Source organism: Varroa destructor, unplaced genomic scaffold (assembly GCF_002443255.2).
Source record: "Varroa destructor unplaced genomic scaffold, Vdes_3.0 BEIS01000003.1, whole genome shotgun sequence".
Classification (NCBI taxonomy): Eukaryota; Metazoa; Arthropoda; class Arachnida; order Mesostigmata; family Varroidae; genus Varroa; species Varroa destructor.
In genome coordinates this window covers 6,676,364-6,696,694 of record NW_019211456.1, presented here as the reverse complement: position 1 = coordinate 6,696,694, position 20,331 = coordinate 6,676,364, and the positions used below count along the sequence as shown (strand labels likewise).

General features: G+C 44.3%; 1 protein-coding gene across 3 annotated transcripts; it reads left to right on the top strand.

Annotated features, from left to right (window-relative positions):
* Window positions 1–573: 573 nt before the first annotated feature.
* Window positions 574–13,224, top strand: LOC111248257 (uncharacterized). Of its 3 annotated transcripts, none has more exons than XM_086982289.1 (2): window positions 574–887; window positions 7,499–13,224. In XM_086982289.1, exon 2 carries the CDS (start codon window positions 8,142–8,144, stop codon window positions 9,036–9,038), a length of 897 nt encoding a protein of 298 aa, XP_086838415.1. In that variant the 5' UTR covers window positions 574–887; window positions 7,499–8,141; the 3' UTR covers window positions 9,039–13,224. The 3 variants fall into 3 exon arrangements, with proteins under 3 accessions (XP_086838415.1, XP_086838414.1, XP_086838413.1); XM_086982288.1 differs by having other exon boundaries at window positions 574–2,657; window positions 7,502–13,224; XM_086982287.1 differs by having other exon boundaries at window positions 574–2,657.
* The last annotated feature ends 7,107 nt before the right edge of the window (window positions 13,225–20,331 follow it).

The following is a 20,331-nucleotide window of genomic DNA, read 5'->3' as shown; positions in this document are numbered from 1 at the left end:
ATTGGTTCAGCTCACTACAAGCAAGTACAAGTTGGACTTGCTCGCGATAATGGTGATTTGAGCTCTCCCTGTTCAGAAGGACACTTGGCTCAGAGGGAAAATGAATAGTAGAGAGAATGGAACTGGGAACTGCCGACGGATCAAAGCTGGCGTAGCGGTTGGATTTACTACGCAGAGAACATCAGGTCGAAGAGGCCCGGCACGCTCTAGAGACTCTCACAACGGCGATAAACTTAGTGACTGTGGTGGTACGAACATCAGCTGAAACAGCCTCAACGGCGAAGCAGGCAAAGCCTAGCTATGCGAGGACCAGTTGCCACACTCTGGCACAACTGTCAATTTGCTTTTTTTGTCATTGTTAATGCTAAGCCAAAATGGAGGTATGCGCATGACGGGTGACGGTAGGATGATTGTTGTCGTCCACGTCGATTTAACTTGAAGCCACCGCAGTTTTTCCGTCTCTCCGTGACGGTGAGGCAGAGGGCGAGGGCGACGCATGGCGAGGGCTGTGTCGCCCGCTCACGGGGTAGTGCCGTCACTGGAGAGAGTCAGCGAAGATGAAAAATTATCTATCGGAGATGGAAGCTACCAGCCGGGTGTTAACAAATGAGCTATTCGAGCCGCAAAGTTGTATCACAATTATTTGTGCTTTCCTTTCGCTCTTTTTTATTTATCTCTCTCTCTCTCTCTCCCTCCCTCTCCCTCTCCCTCTATCTCTCATTCGATTGCGAGACATTATGATTATGATTATTGTTGCTATATCTTATTAACGCTTTCTCTGTTTAAGTGCGATGTTACAGATACAAATTATGCCATATGTTCGGAAGGGTAATAGAAGACCTAGTTCAATGCGAAGCAACGCATCTGTACAGATGGCTTTGTCTAAGGTGGGTGTGGTTGAGCCTCGGGTAGAGCTAACACATCGGACGTATGCTCCTACAATGTGCTAATGCGTATTGAACGGCGATCTCGATAAGGGCGTCTTTGACGCAATAATCGGTAATACTGTTATTACTAGTAGGCCATAGTTATAGATAGGCGATAAGAGAGGAAAGCGTGCGGCTATGTGCGGGCGCACGGTCTGCGTCCGCGCGACATTCCGGCGATTTACTTACTCGGTCAGCCGATCAGACACAACGAAAAGCTAGTATCTAATAAAGCTAGAATGAAGAAGTCGCTCTAGCGGTGTTTGGTCGCGTATGTGTATCCTTGAACACAGATCGGAGCCCATGTACAATCCGAGTGGCTGAGAAACGCGGACCGCTAGTGGTAACGGAGACCGCCACGCAACAACAGTAACTGGTGGCCTATGGACCGACAAGTGCGTCGCGTACTACTGGGAGAGCTGTTTGCTTTCGAAATCATTAGTTGCTAAACGAAATTGTTCGCGTATGTCAGTACTACGCTGGGAGGGCGTTCGTCGTGAAGTCGCCCGAGCTGAAACGGCAGCATACGGCAGAGAGTTTGGCGGCTGTTGGTTGGAAGGCGTTTTTTTTTTATTTATAATAACAACAACAATAATAATACAGCGACGACGGTGGACGTGAGATCAGAAGTAAGAACCGGTGTATCTGTCTATACTCTTAGTGCCGATGCTCTGCATTGGGTTACCGGCGAACACGGTGAAGTTGCTTCCTGCATCGGTGGTGAAGTGTTGCTGTTTCTGTACAGTCAGCAGCCATCCATCCGTCCGTTCCTGTGAAGTAGAGTAGTGTATTACGCAGTGCTCTGCTGTAGTTTGGCTAGAGCTAAGCGCCGAGTGCCGAAAAATTGCCGCGACGCGCGCCGTGTTCCATGTTCCGGCGACGGCAACTGCAGCAGCAACAGCAGCAGCAGCAGCAGCAGCAGCCGCCACCACGAAGACGACGGCGACAACAACATCAGAAGTCGCAGCAGCAACGGCTGGAGCAGGAGCAGGAGCACTGCGAGCGAACCGCGCCCCGAAGTGCGGCGCCGGCCATTCCAGTAGCATTTGTAGCGCGCTTTTGTAGTTGGCCGGGCTCCGTCGTCAAAGCAGCTGAAACTGTTAGAGTATTGTTAGCCGTTGGAGACGTACTCGGCCGAGTGCTAAGGAGTGAGACGGAGTGTTGTCGTCGATCAGTGCTTTCATGTTAGCAACAGGGAGGAGGGGTTGTCCTTTGAAGTCCTGCGTGCGGCTGTTTGTACATTAACCGTCCTCAACTTCGGCGCGCACTGCTCCAGAGCTTGTCTGTTAAGTAAGAGCAGAGCGAAATAAAGTAGGAATTGAAGTTGGAGTTTTAACCTGTGTTTTCATCGCGCGCTACTCTGAGCTTGGCTGTGTCAATCTGTCGTCGAAACAGACCAAGTGAACAACCGGCGGTCGGTTGCCGGGCAACGACAATCATAACAGTGCTCGCACAACATAATTCGAGACTAGTAGCAAGTAAGAAGCCGAGAGTCGCTTGCTAAGAGGATGGCCTCCTTAGCGGGGCACTCACAAGTCGATGTGAGCTCGCCGCGAGGGGCCGGCACGTCGATAACGCGCTGCGGATAAACACTGTGAGCGAGTGGAGCCATCGTGAGGCTGCCGTAAGCCCCCTGTGCCCCGCAGCACGGGCGGATGCATCGGGTGGCGGCCCGCAGGCCCCGCACCGCACCAAACTCACCACACAGCCACCGTGCACCCACTTGATGAGGTAAGCTTACATTTTGCCCCCGTTTTGTTTCGTGTTGTCGTGTTTCCAAACACCTTCCTTTGTTTTCCACTTCTTCGAAACGCACTCCAAAACGCTGATCAGCGGTCAGCTCATATAACCAGATCCCGTAATAGCGACCCTGCTACCTCATCGGACCTTGACTTAGCATCAAATAACATCATATCTGTTCTGTCCAACCACCCGTATTTTTCCCAACATCATTTCTCCGAAAACTTTTGGACTCGTCTATCGAGGTTAAGATGTGAAAATGGACTGACTGCGACGCAACGTTCAACAAAGAACACCGATGTTCTTCTTGCCTGTATACCTCATAGGGTCTAGACACATACAGGTTATTGTACAAATGATCTCCCCGTGTACGATGGAAGGAAATATGCGCAGTGTATATTGAGCCACGTTAACTTTTCTCACTCTGGCCTAGAAGACCATCGTAAATGCTTGTTAGTAATATGAGGAAAAAATCCTAAGAAATCAATTATTGGCTAAAGTAGAGATTTTGTCCTTATTGCAATCTACTAGCGTTTCATTGCGTAATTTTGAGTGATCCGTCGGTTTTAACAACAACAGCTTTAACTGGCCTCGAAAAGCACGTATAGGCATAGCTGTCTTCGCTTATGTCAATGCGGCAATGTTTTGTCAACGTTTGTGGTTCACATTGTCAACGATATAACTTCTATCTCGAAATGCTCAAGCGTCCGAACTATCACAGATTAGTTAAAAACTCATTTTGGAGCTTATGTTCATACTAATTAGTACTAATGAGCACAAAATAGTTGAGACGTTTCCAAAAACAATTTTCGACTCCCTTTTGAGCTGGCAAACATTATTCTTATATATGGTAATAGGGTGTATTGTCCTATAGCGATGAGCGCTTGACACATTGTTACGTCCGGTGTTCGCTTCTGACGCTTGCCTTGCTAACCAACGAAGCTTTACTTATCTAAGCTAGATTGCTTCGTCGAGGCAAGCTTCTGTTATAGGCGGTTCCGGCATACTCTGGACTATTGCTCTTGCACAACTAAGTACCCCCTGCTTTAGCTGATCAGCTGAATAAACTTTTGCGATTCTAGAAAGTATTGCGGACAGGAACCAAATCTACCCGTCGACCGCAACTGATCTGCTGCTGTTCGGATTATTATAATAGCGGTTTTCGGTAAGGAAAGCCAGCTGTAGTTCAGTACTGCTCAGTGCTTTCTTTTTGCTGCATCAACTCAGTGCCGATAGCCCTGCGACGGGCAATAATGCCCGTAGCACGGAGCGGATCAATTTATTCTGAGCACTACTTACGCCGCCTTGCGCAGACGGTCGGCTTGCGGGCGTAGCTTGCACGCTTTACCCTTCGCCTAATAGCAGCCACTGTGGCAGCGACTAAGGCAGCCGTTGTGAATCTGCGAAAGCAGTTAGGTGACGCAGAGCAGCATCACATCATTAGTTGATTCTCTGCTGTTCTGTAACGCCGGATCGATGAACGTTGAACTGCGGCAAACAGCGCAGAAACAGATAGAAGGGGGAGCCACGCGGGCAGGCGGGCGGGCGGGGGGCGGTCAGGCCGACGTTTGCGTTTTTCCTTTTCTTTGTGTGATTCGTTGCGCTAGATGGATGCACATCGGGCATCTCTCTCGCTCTTTCGCCTGACTGACTGACTGACTGACTGATGTGATGTTTGCTGCTTCTGGCAAACAGGGACGCTTGGCTAGCGACGAATGGCCTGTCGTTATAGCGTGCTGCTGCTGTTGTTTATTGTGCTTCGAGTGTTTCTGAAGGCTCGCATTTCGTTGCTGTTCGTACCATCCTACCGTAGCTAGATCACACAGTCAGATCGACATCTACACTAGCGCCCGCGTTCATAATGACGCTCTGATCTGGTCTGCTGCGATGCTGCTGCTGATGACGCGATGGCTCTCGTCTATTGCGTTTCGTGATGGCGATCAGCATTCATCTCTCTTGAGATGAGAGGCATCGCCCGACCATCGACCGTGGCAAACTATCACCATGAGCATACGACCGGCTCTGCGATCGTCACCGCTGTTGTCTAACGTTGACAGCGGGGCCACTGTGGTGATAGCAAAGTTTGACTAAAGGTCTCCTCACAAACGCACACATGAATACAGACAGGCAAACGCAAGATGTTAAATACGGAGTTTCTATTTTTACTGAAGCAGGATTGCTCTGACCTCTGTTTCTTGTTGCTCAACCCTTCTCAATTCAGTGGGAGCAATGTCAAGTGAATTAAAGTTGGCTTATACCGTCGACTGTACGCCCTGGCTAAAGGACATCGACCGCTCTCTCTTACTCGTCGCCGTTTGCCTGTCAAAGCAAACTGTCATCAGGTACACAGCTGTCCTAACGTAACAACAACAAAAACCGAGAAAGTTGAATTACGTGGAGAAAGAATAAAGTGCGCAGAATGGACGACAGCTAAGTTAACGGAAGAATTATCGAGATATTGAGCGTGAACCGTCGTCATCATCAAGCGTCACTACATCTGGCTATGGCTATTCAGTCACTGCCTACCACGACGCATATTGGCGGCTTTGATAGAAGGTTCTATGGCGCTCGTTCTTCAAGGCGTTCCCTAACCTGAACATCAGCCGGTTAGATTACTTCCTCTTTCTGTCTTTTCCGTTTCGTCGTACCCTTATCATAACCATCTAGCGAGCATTTGGCTGTGCGATGCGGCACGACTTCATGCGTGGACATACACGTTCCTCTGTGTAGAATCTGCACCGACCCATCGTTCGTCCTACGCGTACGCTCTTTATGCGAGTCAGCGTTTGTACAGCGCAAAGCAGCAACGATCTCTGTGGCAATTCTCCATGTGTGCTGCGTTAGAGCGCTGAAAGAACAGTTCCAGCTTGTTTCCGTCGGTCAGGTCGCTGGGCTGATTTCAGTAGCGGGGCACTCATTCCAGACTGATCCTTTCTTTTATTGTTCCTATGTGACGTAGCATGCTACGCGGCGAGTGCTGCACCGCACTGCGCTTGCCAGAGACAAGGTTTGTATCGGCCAAAAAACAACAATTAGGCAACACATCGTAAGAATACGGCCTGGCAGCACGCTTGGCTCGACGCGGCTCGCCCGACTTAACCGTGCTGCTGCTGCTGCTGCTGCTGCTTGATGGCTGCCGTCAGTAGCAGCAGCCAGCGTGCGCTGTGTCCGCTAACTGGTATGGATGGCCTGACGCCGGTCATTCGTTTGGTCGCTCGTTTTGCTACTGATGGTCGGTGTCCGTTTATTGGACATAAGTGGTGGCGGCCGACGACGGACTTCGCACCGCGGAAGCGGCAAGATCGCTGTTGTTATGATATAGGTAGAACAGGTTATTCCGTGATGTGTTGGAGAAGTTGCTTAGCTAGGTTTCGCGGGAGATCCCTCGTCTACTGTAGCAATTACAGCCAGACGGACATGCATACACGTTGTTATATGCTAATGATAATGTTGCTGCTATAACCGGTTCGAGTATCATATCCAGTTTCGACTGTTCCGTTCGTCGGCGTTTGCGTCTGTCTGCCCGTCCGTCTTCGTTCGTCTCCGTTTTTTCTGCTGCTATCAGCGGCAGGCGCTGACGGCGATGGCTACGGACAACAACTACTGCTTCTGTTGCTGTTGCCGGACAGCGGTTAGCGCCGCCATGACGGCCGGCGCTTGTAGTTATGTTGTTGTTCTTGCCGCTGCTGTTGTCGCCGTCGTCATCGTCGTTGTTGTCGACGCCTGCCCCTTTTTCTGCGCTCGAGTGTCTTTCTGTAACGCTGACGCGCTGTCTATGCAATCGGGCGGCGCCCGGATAACGACTCGCGCTGTTATAGCCGCTACTGATGTCTGACTCCGTATGAGTATGTTGTGGTTGCTCTGAGAATTGTCGGACCAGCGTGCCAAAGTGCCGCGAGCGTTTTGTTCACTTTGGCTCCGGGGCCGTTGCTGTTTCAGAACTTCTGTTCCTGTATAAACGCGATGCATTATTGTTACTGCTAGAACATAGACGTTTTCGAGCCACCGTTAGACATCGCTATCTCAGACGGAGAGCACGCAGCACCAAACTAGCTGAATCAACTATCGGTTTTTCGGAGGTGCATCCTTGAGGTTTTTAGGCGCTTACGCTGACGATCTCATAAACTTTTTTTTTTTTCATTGGGTCAACATTTATCACTCCCAGTACTCTATGCGTGTTTCTGTTGAAGGAGAGGAAGCAGAGGGTCAACGTGCAAAACGAGATGGAGAAGTATTTTTTTCGTATGAACGAATTTGAAATTATGACCGTCTTGGCATTTTTTTTCTCACTTGCTTTATTTCACTCATCTTCTATATAAATATTGGAAATTGCGTGGCTCAGGGATCACCTAGGGGTTCTGCTTGTGCCATTTACCCTAATACTGTAGTCTTAGTTGGCTTAACTCTATTTCTCTATAAATGCGCGTTTGGAACAGTCCACGTCGACAGAAGCATATTATCGAATCGATATTGCCCTCAACCGTACTGCTACATTCTACACCTATGCATGGCGAAATTGAGTTCAAATTGTGACAATAGTGGGCAAAGTTTAGTCGGTATTTGGTTGTTAACAATAGTGTCGCCAAGATACGACTGCACGTCCTACTTGATTTATGTTGTGTCGCTGGCATAGTTTATAAAAAATAGTCACCTTTTTTTTTTTCATTATCCTGTCCTTCACGCTATCCAAGGCGCAGATCGTTCATTTCTTATTATCGCCACTTATATAAATAGCTACTTCTCACATCATCATCATTTAACCAACAATCTGTATATGATGACTGTCACCGTGTTTCAACATGAATGTACAATGGTCACCTTTCACCGTTCAGCAGGTACACATCCACGAGCACCTGCAACACCCTGTAAATTCAATCAGCTGCATCAACTCAACAACTACGTCAATTTCAATACCGCAACCGAACATCAACAACTGCTACTTCTACAACTACTACTAGTACTGCTGTTACTTTACTACTACATCAGCATCGACGACAAATAAAGCAAATAAATATCCAATGCGACCATGTTAAGTCAACAATCGGGTCAGTGTCAGCGCTAGCAGAGCTGACAGAAAATAAAATGATTTTTCTTATCGTAAATATCTTCTCTCCCATTTGTCACTCGATAATAATAACAACGTTTATTAAGAGCAAAAAAGTACACAGATATTTTTGCCTCAACATGCCGCTACGGTTCACTAGGACGCTGATGCCTTTCGCTCAATGGACGATACCTTTTACCGCTAACAAACAATGAGAAGAAGCAGCTGAATCAGTGTCTTCCCGTAGCAAAGAAAAAGCAAGTTCGAAGTGTCAGATCTGATCGCAGATGAAGATCGTAAAGATCGCATTGTTGTCGACGACACATGTGTGACCGCTGTTTTCACAGTTCGTTGTGCGGGCTCGTGCTGTATTTAGACCTACTACTTGTGGTGTGTGTGATCTATCTGAAACTTTGTAGACGATTAGCGACATGTCAATCTATACGTCGGGATCGGTCTCGCCTGCTCGGACGGCGAGTGCAACACCTAGCAGTGAGCGATCGTTCGGTAGCCGCCAGGGCCTCCTGGGACCTCTAGGTGTACATGACGTCCATCTGGGCCCCTTGGGAGTGCACGACCCGCATGTCGCGCATGCTACGAGTGACTACGGGTCGAGTGAGGGTACCCACGTGCAGCAGTGCATTCGTTGTCTACACTACGGCCACGATCGGTGCCGCCGTAAGCCACGTTGCTTTCGATGCGGGTCGTTTGAGCATGTGGATTCCGCGACTTGTACACTGCCAGTAACCTGCCTAAACTGTGGCGGACCTCACCACTCGCGACACGTTGGTTGTCCGTCTCGTTTGCGAGAGCTCACCATTCAACAGCTGGTCCATAAGCAAGGCTTGTCCCGCAAAGAAGCCGTTCAGATGGCGGCTTCCTTCGGCGTCGACACATCGATCACTGTTCCGCATCGGACGAAGGCAAGCTCCGAAAAGCAAATAACGGTCAGTAAATCTGTGGGTGTTCAGACCGATCCGCCTCCGGCGGACGCAGCCACTCAGACAGATCCTCCAAACAATTTTTCTGCAATTCTGGCATCTCCGATATCATCACAGGTAGTTAGCTGTTGGGGGTACCCTGTCTACTCATGTTATCCTGTGCAAGTGGTCTCATTAAGCGGACCTTCGTACCCAACGGAGAACTCCACCGTTTCGAATATGCCGATCCCTGCCGGTCTTGGAGCTAGTCAACTGCACCATTTCAACAACAATATTATCAGCAGTAGTGGCGGAGGCGCCAGCAACCTCAACAACAGCTGCAGCAACAGCAGCAGCCCTCCTTCAACTAATTACTTCACCTCGCTCACCTCGTACGCTTCGTTCTGAACATTATTAACTACCTACTGAGGACACAGCGAGCCACTAAAAAGGGCACGCGCCTCTTTACTTCGACCTGAGTTTTTGGCGCCGCTATCACGGTTGCACTTCTCTCACGATACGATCTAGAACCAACAAACATTATTACGTCACACCATCATAACTGATGTCGTGCCGATTGCGTCTTGTTATTGACACTGCACTAGACCGGGCATCGAATAGACAGACTCCTTGCAATATATAATGTACGCTAATATAAATATGTATAACGAAATTATTAGATCTAGATGTAACTGTCATTAATGAAGTATTACTGCAAAGTTGAAATTACTATTGCAAAGTGTACTATCTTCAGCATGAAACATAGTTCTAATGTAGGTTTGTTTAAACTAAAGCGCCTCGTCGACCCGATCTGTTCACATGGCAACGTACATGAAAACAGCGTTCTTTTTCGGATGCCAGGCAGATTTCAGGGGCTGTGGTACTGGGTGCTTTTGGTGACGATGTGCGAGGTGTCACGGCAGCACGGCGCAATTCGCGCACTGAAACGGCTGAAAAAGCCACGGGTCAATTCGTCAGTTTTTCACACAGGTCTTGCGGCAGGGACTCGACAGAACCTCATTGAAGCACTGAACACAGTTGTTGGCTGGCTAGGGTCAATCACCAACAATCGCCTGATGCTGGCCCGCCCCCACCACTTATTCACTATAATGACTATTCCGGCTACAGCGAACGAGCAGGAACGGCTATATACACACTGATTAGATCCGCGCGCCTTGAACAACAACACCAGCAACGCCGCCGCCGCCGCCGCCGCCGCCGCCGCCGCCGACGTCAGCAACAACGCGACGACGACAAACAGAAAACATGGAGGCTTCACATCAGCTACCGTAACAGGAAATCACAGCCGGAAAAACTGCGCTTTCGGATTTAAGTTTTACTTTAAAGTGTAACTAAGTGGAGAGCACCGCTGCTCGCCTGCTGAGCGACGCCTGCTAATCGAACTATTTCATGGGTAGGGTAAAGACGTTCGGGTCGGAATACTTGACCTGCCACTTGGGTACACCCAGCCAACACACATGGCTCCATATTTCTTAGCATTATTAACAATTATAGATAAGCCGGCCACTTACATTTTACACAAGAGCAACTTTTATGCCAGTGGAAATTCGCTGTTCACCGATAGACGCGCGTAGGTACGCCGAAGTTTGAGTTTGTCCGTCTGCTACTGCCGTTCAACATTGTTTCAAACACATGATGAGACTAGGCAGTAACCTCGTGCGAGCAGTAAAATGACGTTAGTCCCGATGGAATTATCATAGTTGCATTTATTACTAAGCGACATTTGCGTTGATTGGTTTTAACGATACTTCCTAGGTCACGATCCCGTTTTGTTTATATACGTATAATCTATTGATATTTAACTTGTGCATGACGAATGCAGTGCGACACGGAATTAAGTGCTCCATTGAAGATCTATCGGGTCTACGATGTGTGAGACGAAAGGGGGTAAAGCCGCCCACCGCTGGCCCACGTTTGGGCCAACCAACGATGCTTTAATTGTGAAACAAGGAGACCTCCTTAAATCGATGCGACGATGGTAACGGCAGAAGTAAACGAAGGACCCCACATAAATACTCATGATCATCAGTCGTCTGAATGTCCTGATCACAGGATGGCACGACCTCGGAATTACGGAACACAATTACTGACGCACACACACTCACACACACACAGCCACACCCGCTCCACCTATTGGCGACGCGTCACAATAAGTATGATGACAAATAAGATGCTCTCTCAATTAGTATATGTTAATTAACGACGCTATAGATACTTCAATCGCTGTAGCCTCAACTGCGTTACCTCAATATAGCAGCAAATAGCATCTAAGATCACCAATGAGGGCGACTTCCTATTATTGTTATCATTACTATTGATATCGTCAAAAGCAGGCGCTCATATTTATACTCAAGTTTTGCTGCATTTATGGCTATAGGTGACGAGGTAGGACATCAAGAATAGCTTTGTTGATCCGAGCAATCGACATCGACAACATTCTATTAGAAATAAGTATATTATTATATAGCCAGATACGACTCATATGTGTGAACTGAGGTTGTGAGGTAGTCGACTCCAATGAAATGAAGTCAACGGACTAATTCGCTGCTGACAGAATGTATGAAATCTCGTCGAGATTCATACCCTTACATAGGGCCAGATTTATCAACAATGACGCAACAACGTTTCTGCATCAAGCAACCTCGCGATGGCCAGCAGTACAAAGTCTTCATATCATAATACAGAAATCTCACATAATGAGAGTTAGTGACTTTAAAGGCAGACAACGAAGCGAGACAGGGGGGGCAAAAATTAGCAGAAATATCTCTAACCAAAGTGCGTAACTTAATCAAATTCTTATACACAATCATATTGCGGCCAATAAGTTATCAACTTGAACTTTTCATTTACGTTATCACTTCAGCCGCTGAAGCGTGCTGACGGAACAAGGGATGCAGCCAGGAGAGCAGACAGACCTGTGAATAGAGCTGTACTTAGTATATAAGAACCAGAAAGTCAGAAGCAGCTGCAAGATTTTATGACCAACATATTGTTTGTTTTTATAGTATTATAAGTTTAACTTCGTGTGATATTTTTAGCCTCAGATTGCAACAAATGCAAACTTAAATCAGTTCACAAATCAAAGGAGAGACTGGGAAACGAGTTAAGCACTTGAGATCGCAACATGCAACACCTCTCTTCAATATTAGATGCAATGGATGTATTATTATGTTTGTATAGGGGTGAGTGCTCACTCTTCCGTTCCATTACACTTAAAGTTGTCAGGGTTACGGCTAAGGGCTTTCGAATACGTGCGTCAAAATCGGGAACCTCTTTCAGATTAAGGCGTCAACGCCATCTTTAATTAAGCAAACCCCCGTAAGACGCTTATCTATATTATTACACTACGTATTATTTAAGATTAAAAAGGAATATTAGGCTAGGCTTTTACCCTATTTGGTCTTTGTAAGTATTATCAACAACATTGAAATCACCCTCGTCACTGTCGACAGTTTCGTAGCCCCCAACTGCTTAAGGCGGAACGGAAGAACCGATTTTTCGTCACCCGGTATATTATACGTCGTTTATTTTCAGTATTATTTATTAGATTATCCTTATATAGTACCTAATTAACCAAATATGTGAATGATATAGTAAAAAGATTAAAGGCAACGATGATACCTCCTCACGGATATGACAAAAAGGATCTGTTTATACGTAGGTGGCTTGCTAGCTCGACGACGATTGGGCTTGATTTGTTATTCAAATGCAACGGCACGATGAGAAAAAGCATATATTTTAATAATGAGGTATCCACAAAATAAAAAAAGAACAAATATAGTGGCAGACATATATATGAAACAGTATAACTCTATAATAAATTGTACAACAGCAACATATGAGCCTGTTACAAAACAGAATCGTTCTACATTTACATCTGAGCGAACGCTTGCCTTTCCCTACAGATGTTCTCCTTGAATCTCTACATCCGTGGCAAAGGCTCCGTCCGTATTAAACAGTTCGTTAATTTTTTTTTGGCGTTTTCGCTTGGGTGTACTACGAGTAATACTAAAGAAAGAAACGAAAAAACCTCCGATCTCAATCGTGGCGAAAAATCCGATGGATACGTTATACAGCACGTCCTGTCAGGCAGGAACCGGTTCATGCAAAAACCTATACGCAAGCGAATGATGAACACGAACAGAGACATGATAGTCGGTAAGCTGTCAGAAAATCGCTTATAGAACGCGTGAAAAAAAGGTAATAACACACACGTTCACAGACGTACAGATACTAATTGTTGCTATGCGTTTTGAAGAAGTTCCGGTATCAGGTCAGTGAAGAAGAGGAAGACAACGAAACAAACGACATTACTTATGCTGACAGCAGCGAAGCGATTAAATGATGCAAAGAGTCGAACAATAATACTTCATTTGTAAAGACATAATGCGGAATACTCATCACTCGAGATCACTGAAATACAGACATAAATGAAATGTTCAAGAATCTATGTGAAGTACTTACATAATATATACATACATACATACATACATACTGTGGGCAATGGCTGGGGAAATATAGTAAAGTAACTTAGTGCTGATGATGGACAATTAATAAAGATATTTTTTGTTAATATCGTATTGTGTGGTCTGTTGCTGATAACATTTCTAGATTAGGAAATATAGTGACCTTAGAGAGGTTAGAGCTACGCTGTTGAAGTATCGTATACGAAAAAGGCTATTTTTTAAATGCATGCAATATAATAGAGAATTTCCTGTTTGCGCCTCAGTACGAAGACTTTTGTACGTCTGTTAATTTGCCCACTTATTACGATTATTAAGATATCCTAAAGGGATATTTGCGCATTTAGTCGTCTGTTAGGGTTTGTCTAACATACTGCTTACAAGTACACATTGGCACAGAGATAGCTGTTAGGACTATAAAAATTACATCTAATTATATCTTTTGTAATTATAATCACAATGATAATTATAATAATGAGTACTGGGCAAATCCATGCGCGCTACGTTCCTGAATCAAATGAGCAGAACGAATCAGTAAAATTTATAGGAGTGCATTATCGTGCATTACTGAGATCCTGTTGAGCTGCTAAAACGATCTTTTTTTTCCTTATAAAGTACCATTGTTCATGTACTATATTTTGAACTTCTATAGCAATTAGCCTTCACGTGTGGTGGCCCCAGCTAGACTGGAAGAATTTAGAAGTATAATTGTTATGTGTTTAACACGTGTGGCAAGGACTTGCAGGGCACTGCTGCGACCGAGTGGTTGGAACGATTCACACGGTGATTTGAACGAGGTTTAGCAGAATGAGGGCCTATAGGAAAGTTTTTTCTTTATCAAGTGTGAGCTTTATGGCCTAGTAACCTATCATCGAGTCAAGAATACGCACAAAATATCACAGTAAATAAAGTTTTTGCAAAAGATCTGGACATGAATACCAAGTTGTCTTTCATGGGGAAGTCTCATTCGTTTTTCCAAATATATGTCTGAAATAACATCATTAAATTCACGGCCATTTCTGCTCACTGATATTACTTAGCTGCGTTAAAACGTCACAGGGTAGAACGCGGACTTCATAAGAATTCGAACAGGAGGAGCATCAGTGAAGTATAGGATCCACCACGTACATTAATGCAAACAAAAACCCACATTATCTCAAATTCTCTTTTTAGTAATTTTTTTTACCAGTGCTGAATTTATCAGCTGTATACTTTGCTTAACATTGTCATTAAATAGAACTTGTGCCTACCACTATTATGTGCAGCCACTCGGCGTCATTGCACCGGCTCTAACCGAATAAGCGTCTCTTACTCCACCACTTGACGGCATAAAAAATATGTTGTGATCCTTGTAAGGCCTGTTAGTGAATGCGATGCTGGTTTATTTTCCCATTAAAAGAAACAGATAACAATCCACCTTATAGCAAGGTCTTCATTTTCTAACCGATACATTCCTATCATTTAAATAGTTTGTTCATTTTCACAATGTGCATATATTTGCCCCAACAAACATTCCGGTAAAATGCTTCGCTCTTAGAGCATGTGAAACCTATTGCGGTGGCAGCTAGAAAAGAACGACTAGCGTATATACTTTTTGCCTTTTGATGTGTTTCACAGTGGAACCGTGGTGGGCTTGTCTAGCGTCCGACAAAACGTGAGTCGGATATCTAACCATTCATATCGTTCTGCACATACATTAGACTTTGATTCATTGAGACGACACACCTTTAGAGATTTTGTCAACGAATTATATAAAAGTATCAGATGTATGAATGGACGACTAGGGGCAAAGTATCGTTGCTGCAATTCGATCCTCGAGTGCGTTTCATATGCCACCGTTCCCTTTTCCTCTCACTTCCTTGAAAGTTATTTATTCATTAGAAGGAGTCCTGCCTACCCGCGAACTGGAAAACTGAAAAGTCTGGCTGCTTTGGGGAAATCATATAAGTTTGTCCGGTAAAAAGCGGTCAGAAATATTGAATTGGATAAATAACGCATTAACTAGGGACGGAGCTGTGCGGTAGGTTTATCCGCGCGAAACATCCAAGTACATCGAAATGCATATTTTTTATTGGTTAGTGTCGAGTTATCGCTATTTCGTTGTAGCAGTTCTTCCGTGGCATCACGTCTGCTGCGTAAAATTTGAAAAACCTCAAGAAACCCCCCTAAGAACCGAAGCCATTCAACATGATTGAATGGATACTTGAGTGTAGGATAGGATGTCATCTATTCGAAAAAAAACACAAATCATAAAAATAAAAAAACAATCTGAAAGTTAAAATAAATGTGTAGTTAGTGGCAAATGTTTTCAGATGTGATAACTAAATAAAATAAGTGTTACGAGATCTGGTTAACTTCAAGGACTACTCTAAGCATCTTCGTTCGCTTTTTTGTTACTGTCTTCAAAAGTCGTGTGAAACATCAACACGCTAGGTGTTGCCGCCATTACGACCAATTAAGCAAATAACGAATTTAATTCATCCGTTGAGCGTATTAGGTCATTTTTAAAGATCATGACCCCACGCGATTTAATAAAATTCCGCAAAAAAATAACAGGGATTCATTCCAACCCTTTCCGACTATAAAACTATCCAACCACGTTTCTTCTGTGTTTAAGAAGCGGCACCTTATGCTTTATCTATCTAGCGTACGTAACAATCTAGCGTACGAGTAGATACGATGTGGCGACGTCGTCTACGCGACACAAGTACGGAATTAATTCGAAATAACAACAAAGTATAAAAGAAAGGGGGAGGATGAAGCCTCGCTCAGAAGTCCATTGACGGCATTTCATTGGCATAAAGTACTAGCTATACTAAAACTAATCTCAGACTAAACTTACTATGCATATAATTGTGATTTTCATTACCTTTGAAATTATAGATATCAGAAAATAATCGCCAATATATACTTACAAGTTTAAATCATCGACCGTGACTGATCCTACCATACCTTTATATAGGCTTTAGCAAATCACACGAAACCTCTTGCAATATTGGCCTGTTTTAAAAGCTTACCCTGTGTAGTTAGCCAAAACTATATAGGGACTCCACGCGTCTACTGGTTAGTTAGTCCCACTATTCCAGTTTCGAAGGATATGTTCGATGGCCACAGAGATTACCCCACTAACAGAAACTAGTTCCTATAGACCCCCACAATATTCGTGCGTGTTCCATGAGTGCATGTGATTCAAAGTAGCTTTCTCCATTTATTGAAGATATTTAATATTTGTATTTATCCGGACAGTATTTACTTGAGTTTTTTCGCCAACGCTGCACGTTTTTCATCATATTAGAAGTTGTCAATCCGTGATGAATTTTCAACAACTCGTATTCTATGCTCCTGTTTTAACTAATAAAGCACTAGCAAGATAAATAGACGAATCTAGTAACAATAACAAGTAATGTTTATTTACTTGTGGTGGTATACGTTCAGTAACACGTTTGATAAAAGATGCGCAACAATAAAATTAGGTAATATACTACAAGACCAATGATGATGATGATGATGATGATGATGATGATTTATTATATTAAAAGTAGGAAAGCTTTAAAGCTACCAGTAGAAGTACTGTGCCTTCGAGAGGATCAGTATATCAGGTTCTTAAACAAAGGTTCTAAAAAATAGACGCCGCATGGTAATTATCGCAGTTCCCTCCGCATTTATACAAACATAACCTTTGTTATGTTCATAAAGACGCTCGTTCGTACCTAATTTGTGGTAAAAGCCGCGGTGGACCGCGAAACGGGCGACAACGTAACGGTTTTTCAGGCTTCTTCATGGCATTATCTTTCATCGTTCTCATGCTGAAATAGCTACCGTTTATTTCGACGAGCTTCTGTTTTTATCTGCTGAGACTCTTGAAAGAGCCATCGGTCGCTGGAAATCTAAAGCGAAATTTCAGATCTCCCACTGGAAGCTAACCGGAGCCATCTTCAAGAAAGAGGCTTTCATTTGGGCGAGCAATTCAAAATCCCCTACTGTAAGATCGTTCCAAGTTATATTCACGCCGTAAGCCGCTAAGTAGTATTTCGGGCTAAGTAGGTGGAGCGCTGTTGCGAGAGAGAAACGTTTTGGGGTACTAACTATAAATGACGCGGTCTACATTTTCTGTGAGGCTTGAGGCCAAACTGAGACCAATAAAAAGGACGAGTAGTCTAAGGTACGAAAATCTGGTGACGTCCTAAAGGGGACATCTGGCGAGAGATGGAGTATAGCTGACCACGGTACTGCCTGCTTTCCCAAATTCTACAGCCTCCATCTTATCTATTAGTTAATTTCAATTCAGTTATTGCCATCTAGCTTAGCCAGAGCTCGCTGCACTTGGAATATACTAGGATTGTAGATTACCAAGTTGTCCGCGTTTCTGCTGGTATAATTCGCAAGTAGAACTTCGAGCAGAAGAGCCTGAGCTTCCCGGCTTGGCCTAAACCTGTCGCTTGAGAGACAGGTCCGCCACGTCTTCATCTATGTTAATTTTATTGCAGCTAGCAGAAGGGGCAAATTCGTGGCATATATGCGCATGCTAAAATACGCAGAGCAAGATCTTGAGTGCGGAGCCGAGTGTCAACCACCACGACACTGCATGTTGTTTCCGTCAAACGCTTTCTTCGAAATGCATGTTGTTTTTTCGAGATAGCTTGCCTGCCTTCCAAAAAGGCGGATCGTCTTGTCGTCAGCAAGCTAGAAAGTAAATTTCAGCATACATTCTTATTAGTGATTCCGATCCACAACGGTGGCAAGATTGGCTCACATTTGCGTTTGGGAATCACCAGCAGGCGAAACATCTGCCTACTTAACCTACACAGGGCCAAATCGAGGGCACCCCTGGGGTATTCATTGGAAAGCCCTTTGCACTGCTGCCTCGTTATTTTGCAGGCTCCTGAGGTCCTGCAAAGCCACCAGCATGGTGAACTTTCCCCCAACTAGGCTGCACTCCGTCGTGGACATCTGATCATCGATCATAGAGAACACTGTCTTGAATATCGAGTGTCGTGTAATATTGCAAAGTAATTAATCCATGCTTATCGGACATTTCGTAAAGCCGCGTTATGTTGGTCTGGTTGGCGCACTGCCTCCGCTATTTGCTGACACTCTAACATCGTGTGGCGTATGTTCTTCAGGAGGTTCATTAAAGACCAGAAAGTAAGCTGCAACCTGTACAGTTTCTAGCGGTCTAAACACATCCTAGGCGAGGCGACAGAGATTGTAGAACCAGAGTGTGTTTTCTTGGAATGACGTTTTAAATGGATGACAGGAAAATTTCGATGACGTGTTATGTGCGGTCGCCTGTATGTTTAATGTAGGGTGCCGGGATGACTTTATACACTCGAACCAGAGGCCCTACACATTCAAGCGATCAGCCAAGCCAGGATTTTCCGCTTGCTCTATTTACGGAAATTGATCACTGTCATATAATTATGCAATAGATAATAAAGCCGTGATAAAGTGATAACAATCTGAAGATGTCGCTTAAACTATAGGTTATTACGAAAAACACCTTCGAAACACTTGTATAGCATAAATTGTCCTACAGAGGATCATATTTTTAATGAAGTTTTGTCATATATTTAATGTAGGCTTTATTTTGTTTTTATTATTTTAACTGCTACAAAGATATTATAAAACACAACTCATCGAACACATATAAAATCCCAATTTGATCGAATTATATTGCTGTAGTTCGTTCTGTTTTATATAGACACTAATGAAGCGACCTTGGCATAGCAGTGCAATCACGGTACCGAGACCTTCACAATGATGTATTACTTGTGTTAACGTATTCTCTAGAGATAGCTCTTAGCGCCCGCATCATTATAGTGCCGACCAAATTGGAAATCAATAGCGATTTCGTTAAGGTCCAGTAAATGTCGCGACTGACAGACGCTTCATTAGCAATAATGCCATCGAGCCAGTCGGGTAAAATAACGCGACCAATTACTTCTAATGGAGCAGAATCATACTTTGCTGTTCAGTAATCCTTTATGCACCGAATAGTATTAATCGTAAAGTTTAATTTCTCATGTCATTTTTCCTAATGTCTACCGCCATCTTAATGTCTACCGCTCAAAGCTGAATGCGGGACAGGATCTTATTATAAACGAAACTGTCTTTGTTTTCACTTCAAAACGAGAGCAATTACATCCGCTAGTTTTTAATTTGCGTTTCTATATTCTTGACATGCGAAGAGGCAAACGTCTTCATGGGGTGCCAAACCGTATAATGGCTGATTCGGATTATGTGAAAAGAAAACAAAAACAATCCTTTGTGCAGCCACAGAGAAATGTGTAAAAAGCCGTCGAAGATAGCCGTCTAGCGCAGAACAATGTTCGAGATACGCCTTGAAAAACCACAATAAGACTGCCATCGACTCGGATACTGAGTCTATGACTGACCGGGGCAGTATTAGGTTTACAATCATCATATTCAACTTCAGATCACTCATCAGGATATTCAACTAGCGTATTAGAGAGTTCGTATGCTCGTAAGATTTGAGAAGATAGCAAAATTTTATCCCATGTTAATTCTTTCCATTCGTCATGTACCGCGAATGAGGTCAATACCATCTTTGATTGCTCCATACCCGCGTATCACCTTGTCACAGCCCGTAAGAAAGAATCTTGCCTGGTGACGATTCAGTCCACGGCATGCGCGTATTCTTTGAGCAGTCACTTTCCAATCCCAAAAATTCTACAAGTTCCTTTGCTATGGTAACTACCAGGTGTCTGTCAGGAGCTTTCAAAGCTCCCGCGCCCCGTCCATTCGCTACGACCTTGTCACAAGCAGTTGACGTGTTGTATATACGATTAAAACTAGAACAGAAAAGAAATAGAAATTTGCCCAGTGTATCCTATCGACTTTTATTATTGGTGCTACACTTTATGTGTTTAGTTTCCTATTATATATAATATGATATTTATTGCAATATGTTTGCAATTATATCTAATCTTATATGATATCTTCGTTGTCAGTGGTTTTCAGGGGACTGCTTTTCACATGGTAACGTAAGTCATTAACGCTTTTGGTGACACACTGCGGATTCTATTAACCCTACTAGATTGCCCTCACCGAGCCCCTGCTTCTAAAAGAATCGTGTCCAATAATATGTTGTTTACGTGAATAGGTATAGAACAGATACAGGTTTTCCTGCCGCATTCGTTAATTTTCCACCTACTAATGACATTCGATAATTAAAAAAAATCTAAATAATGACAGTG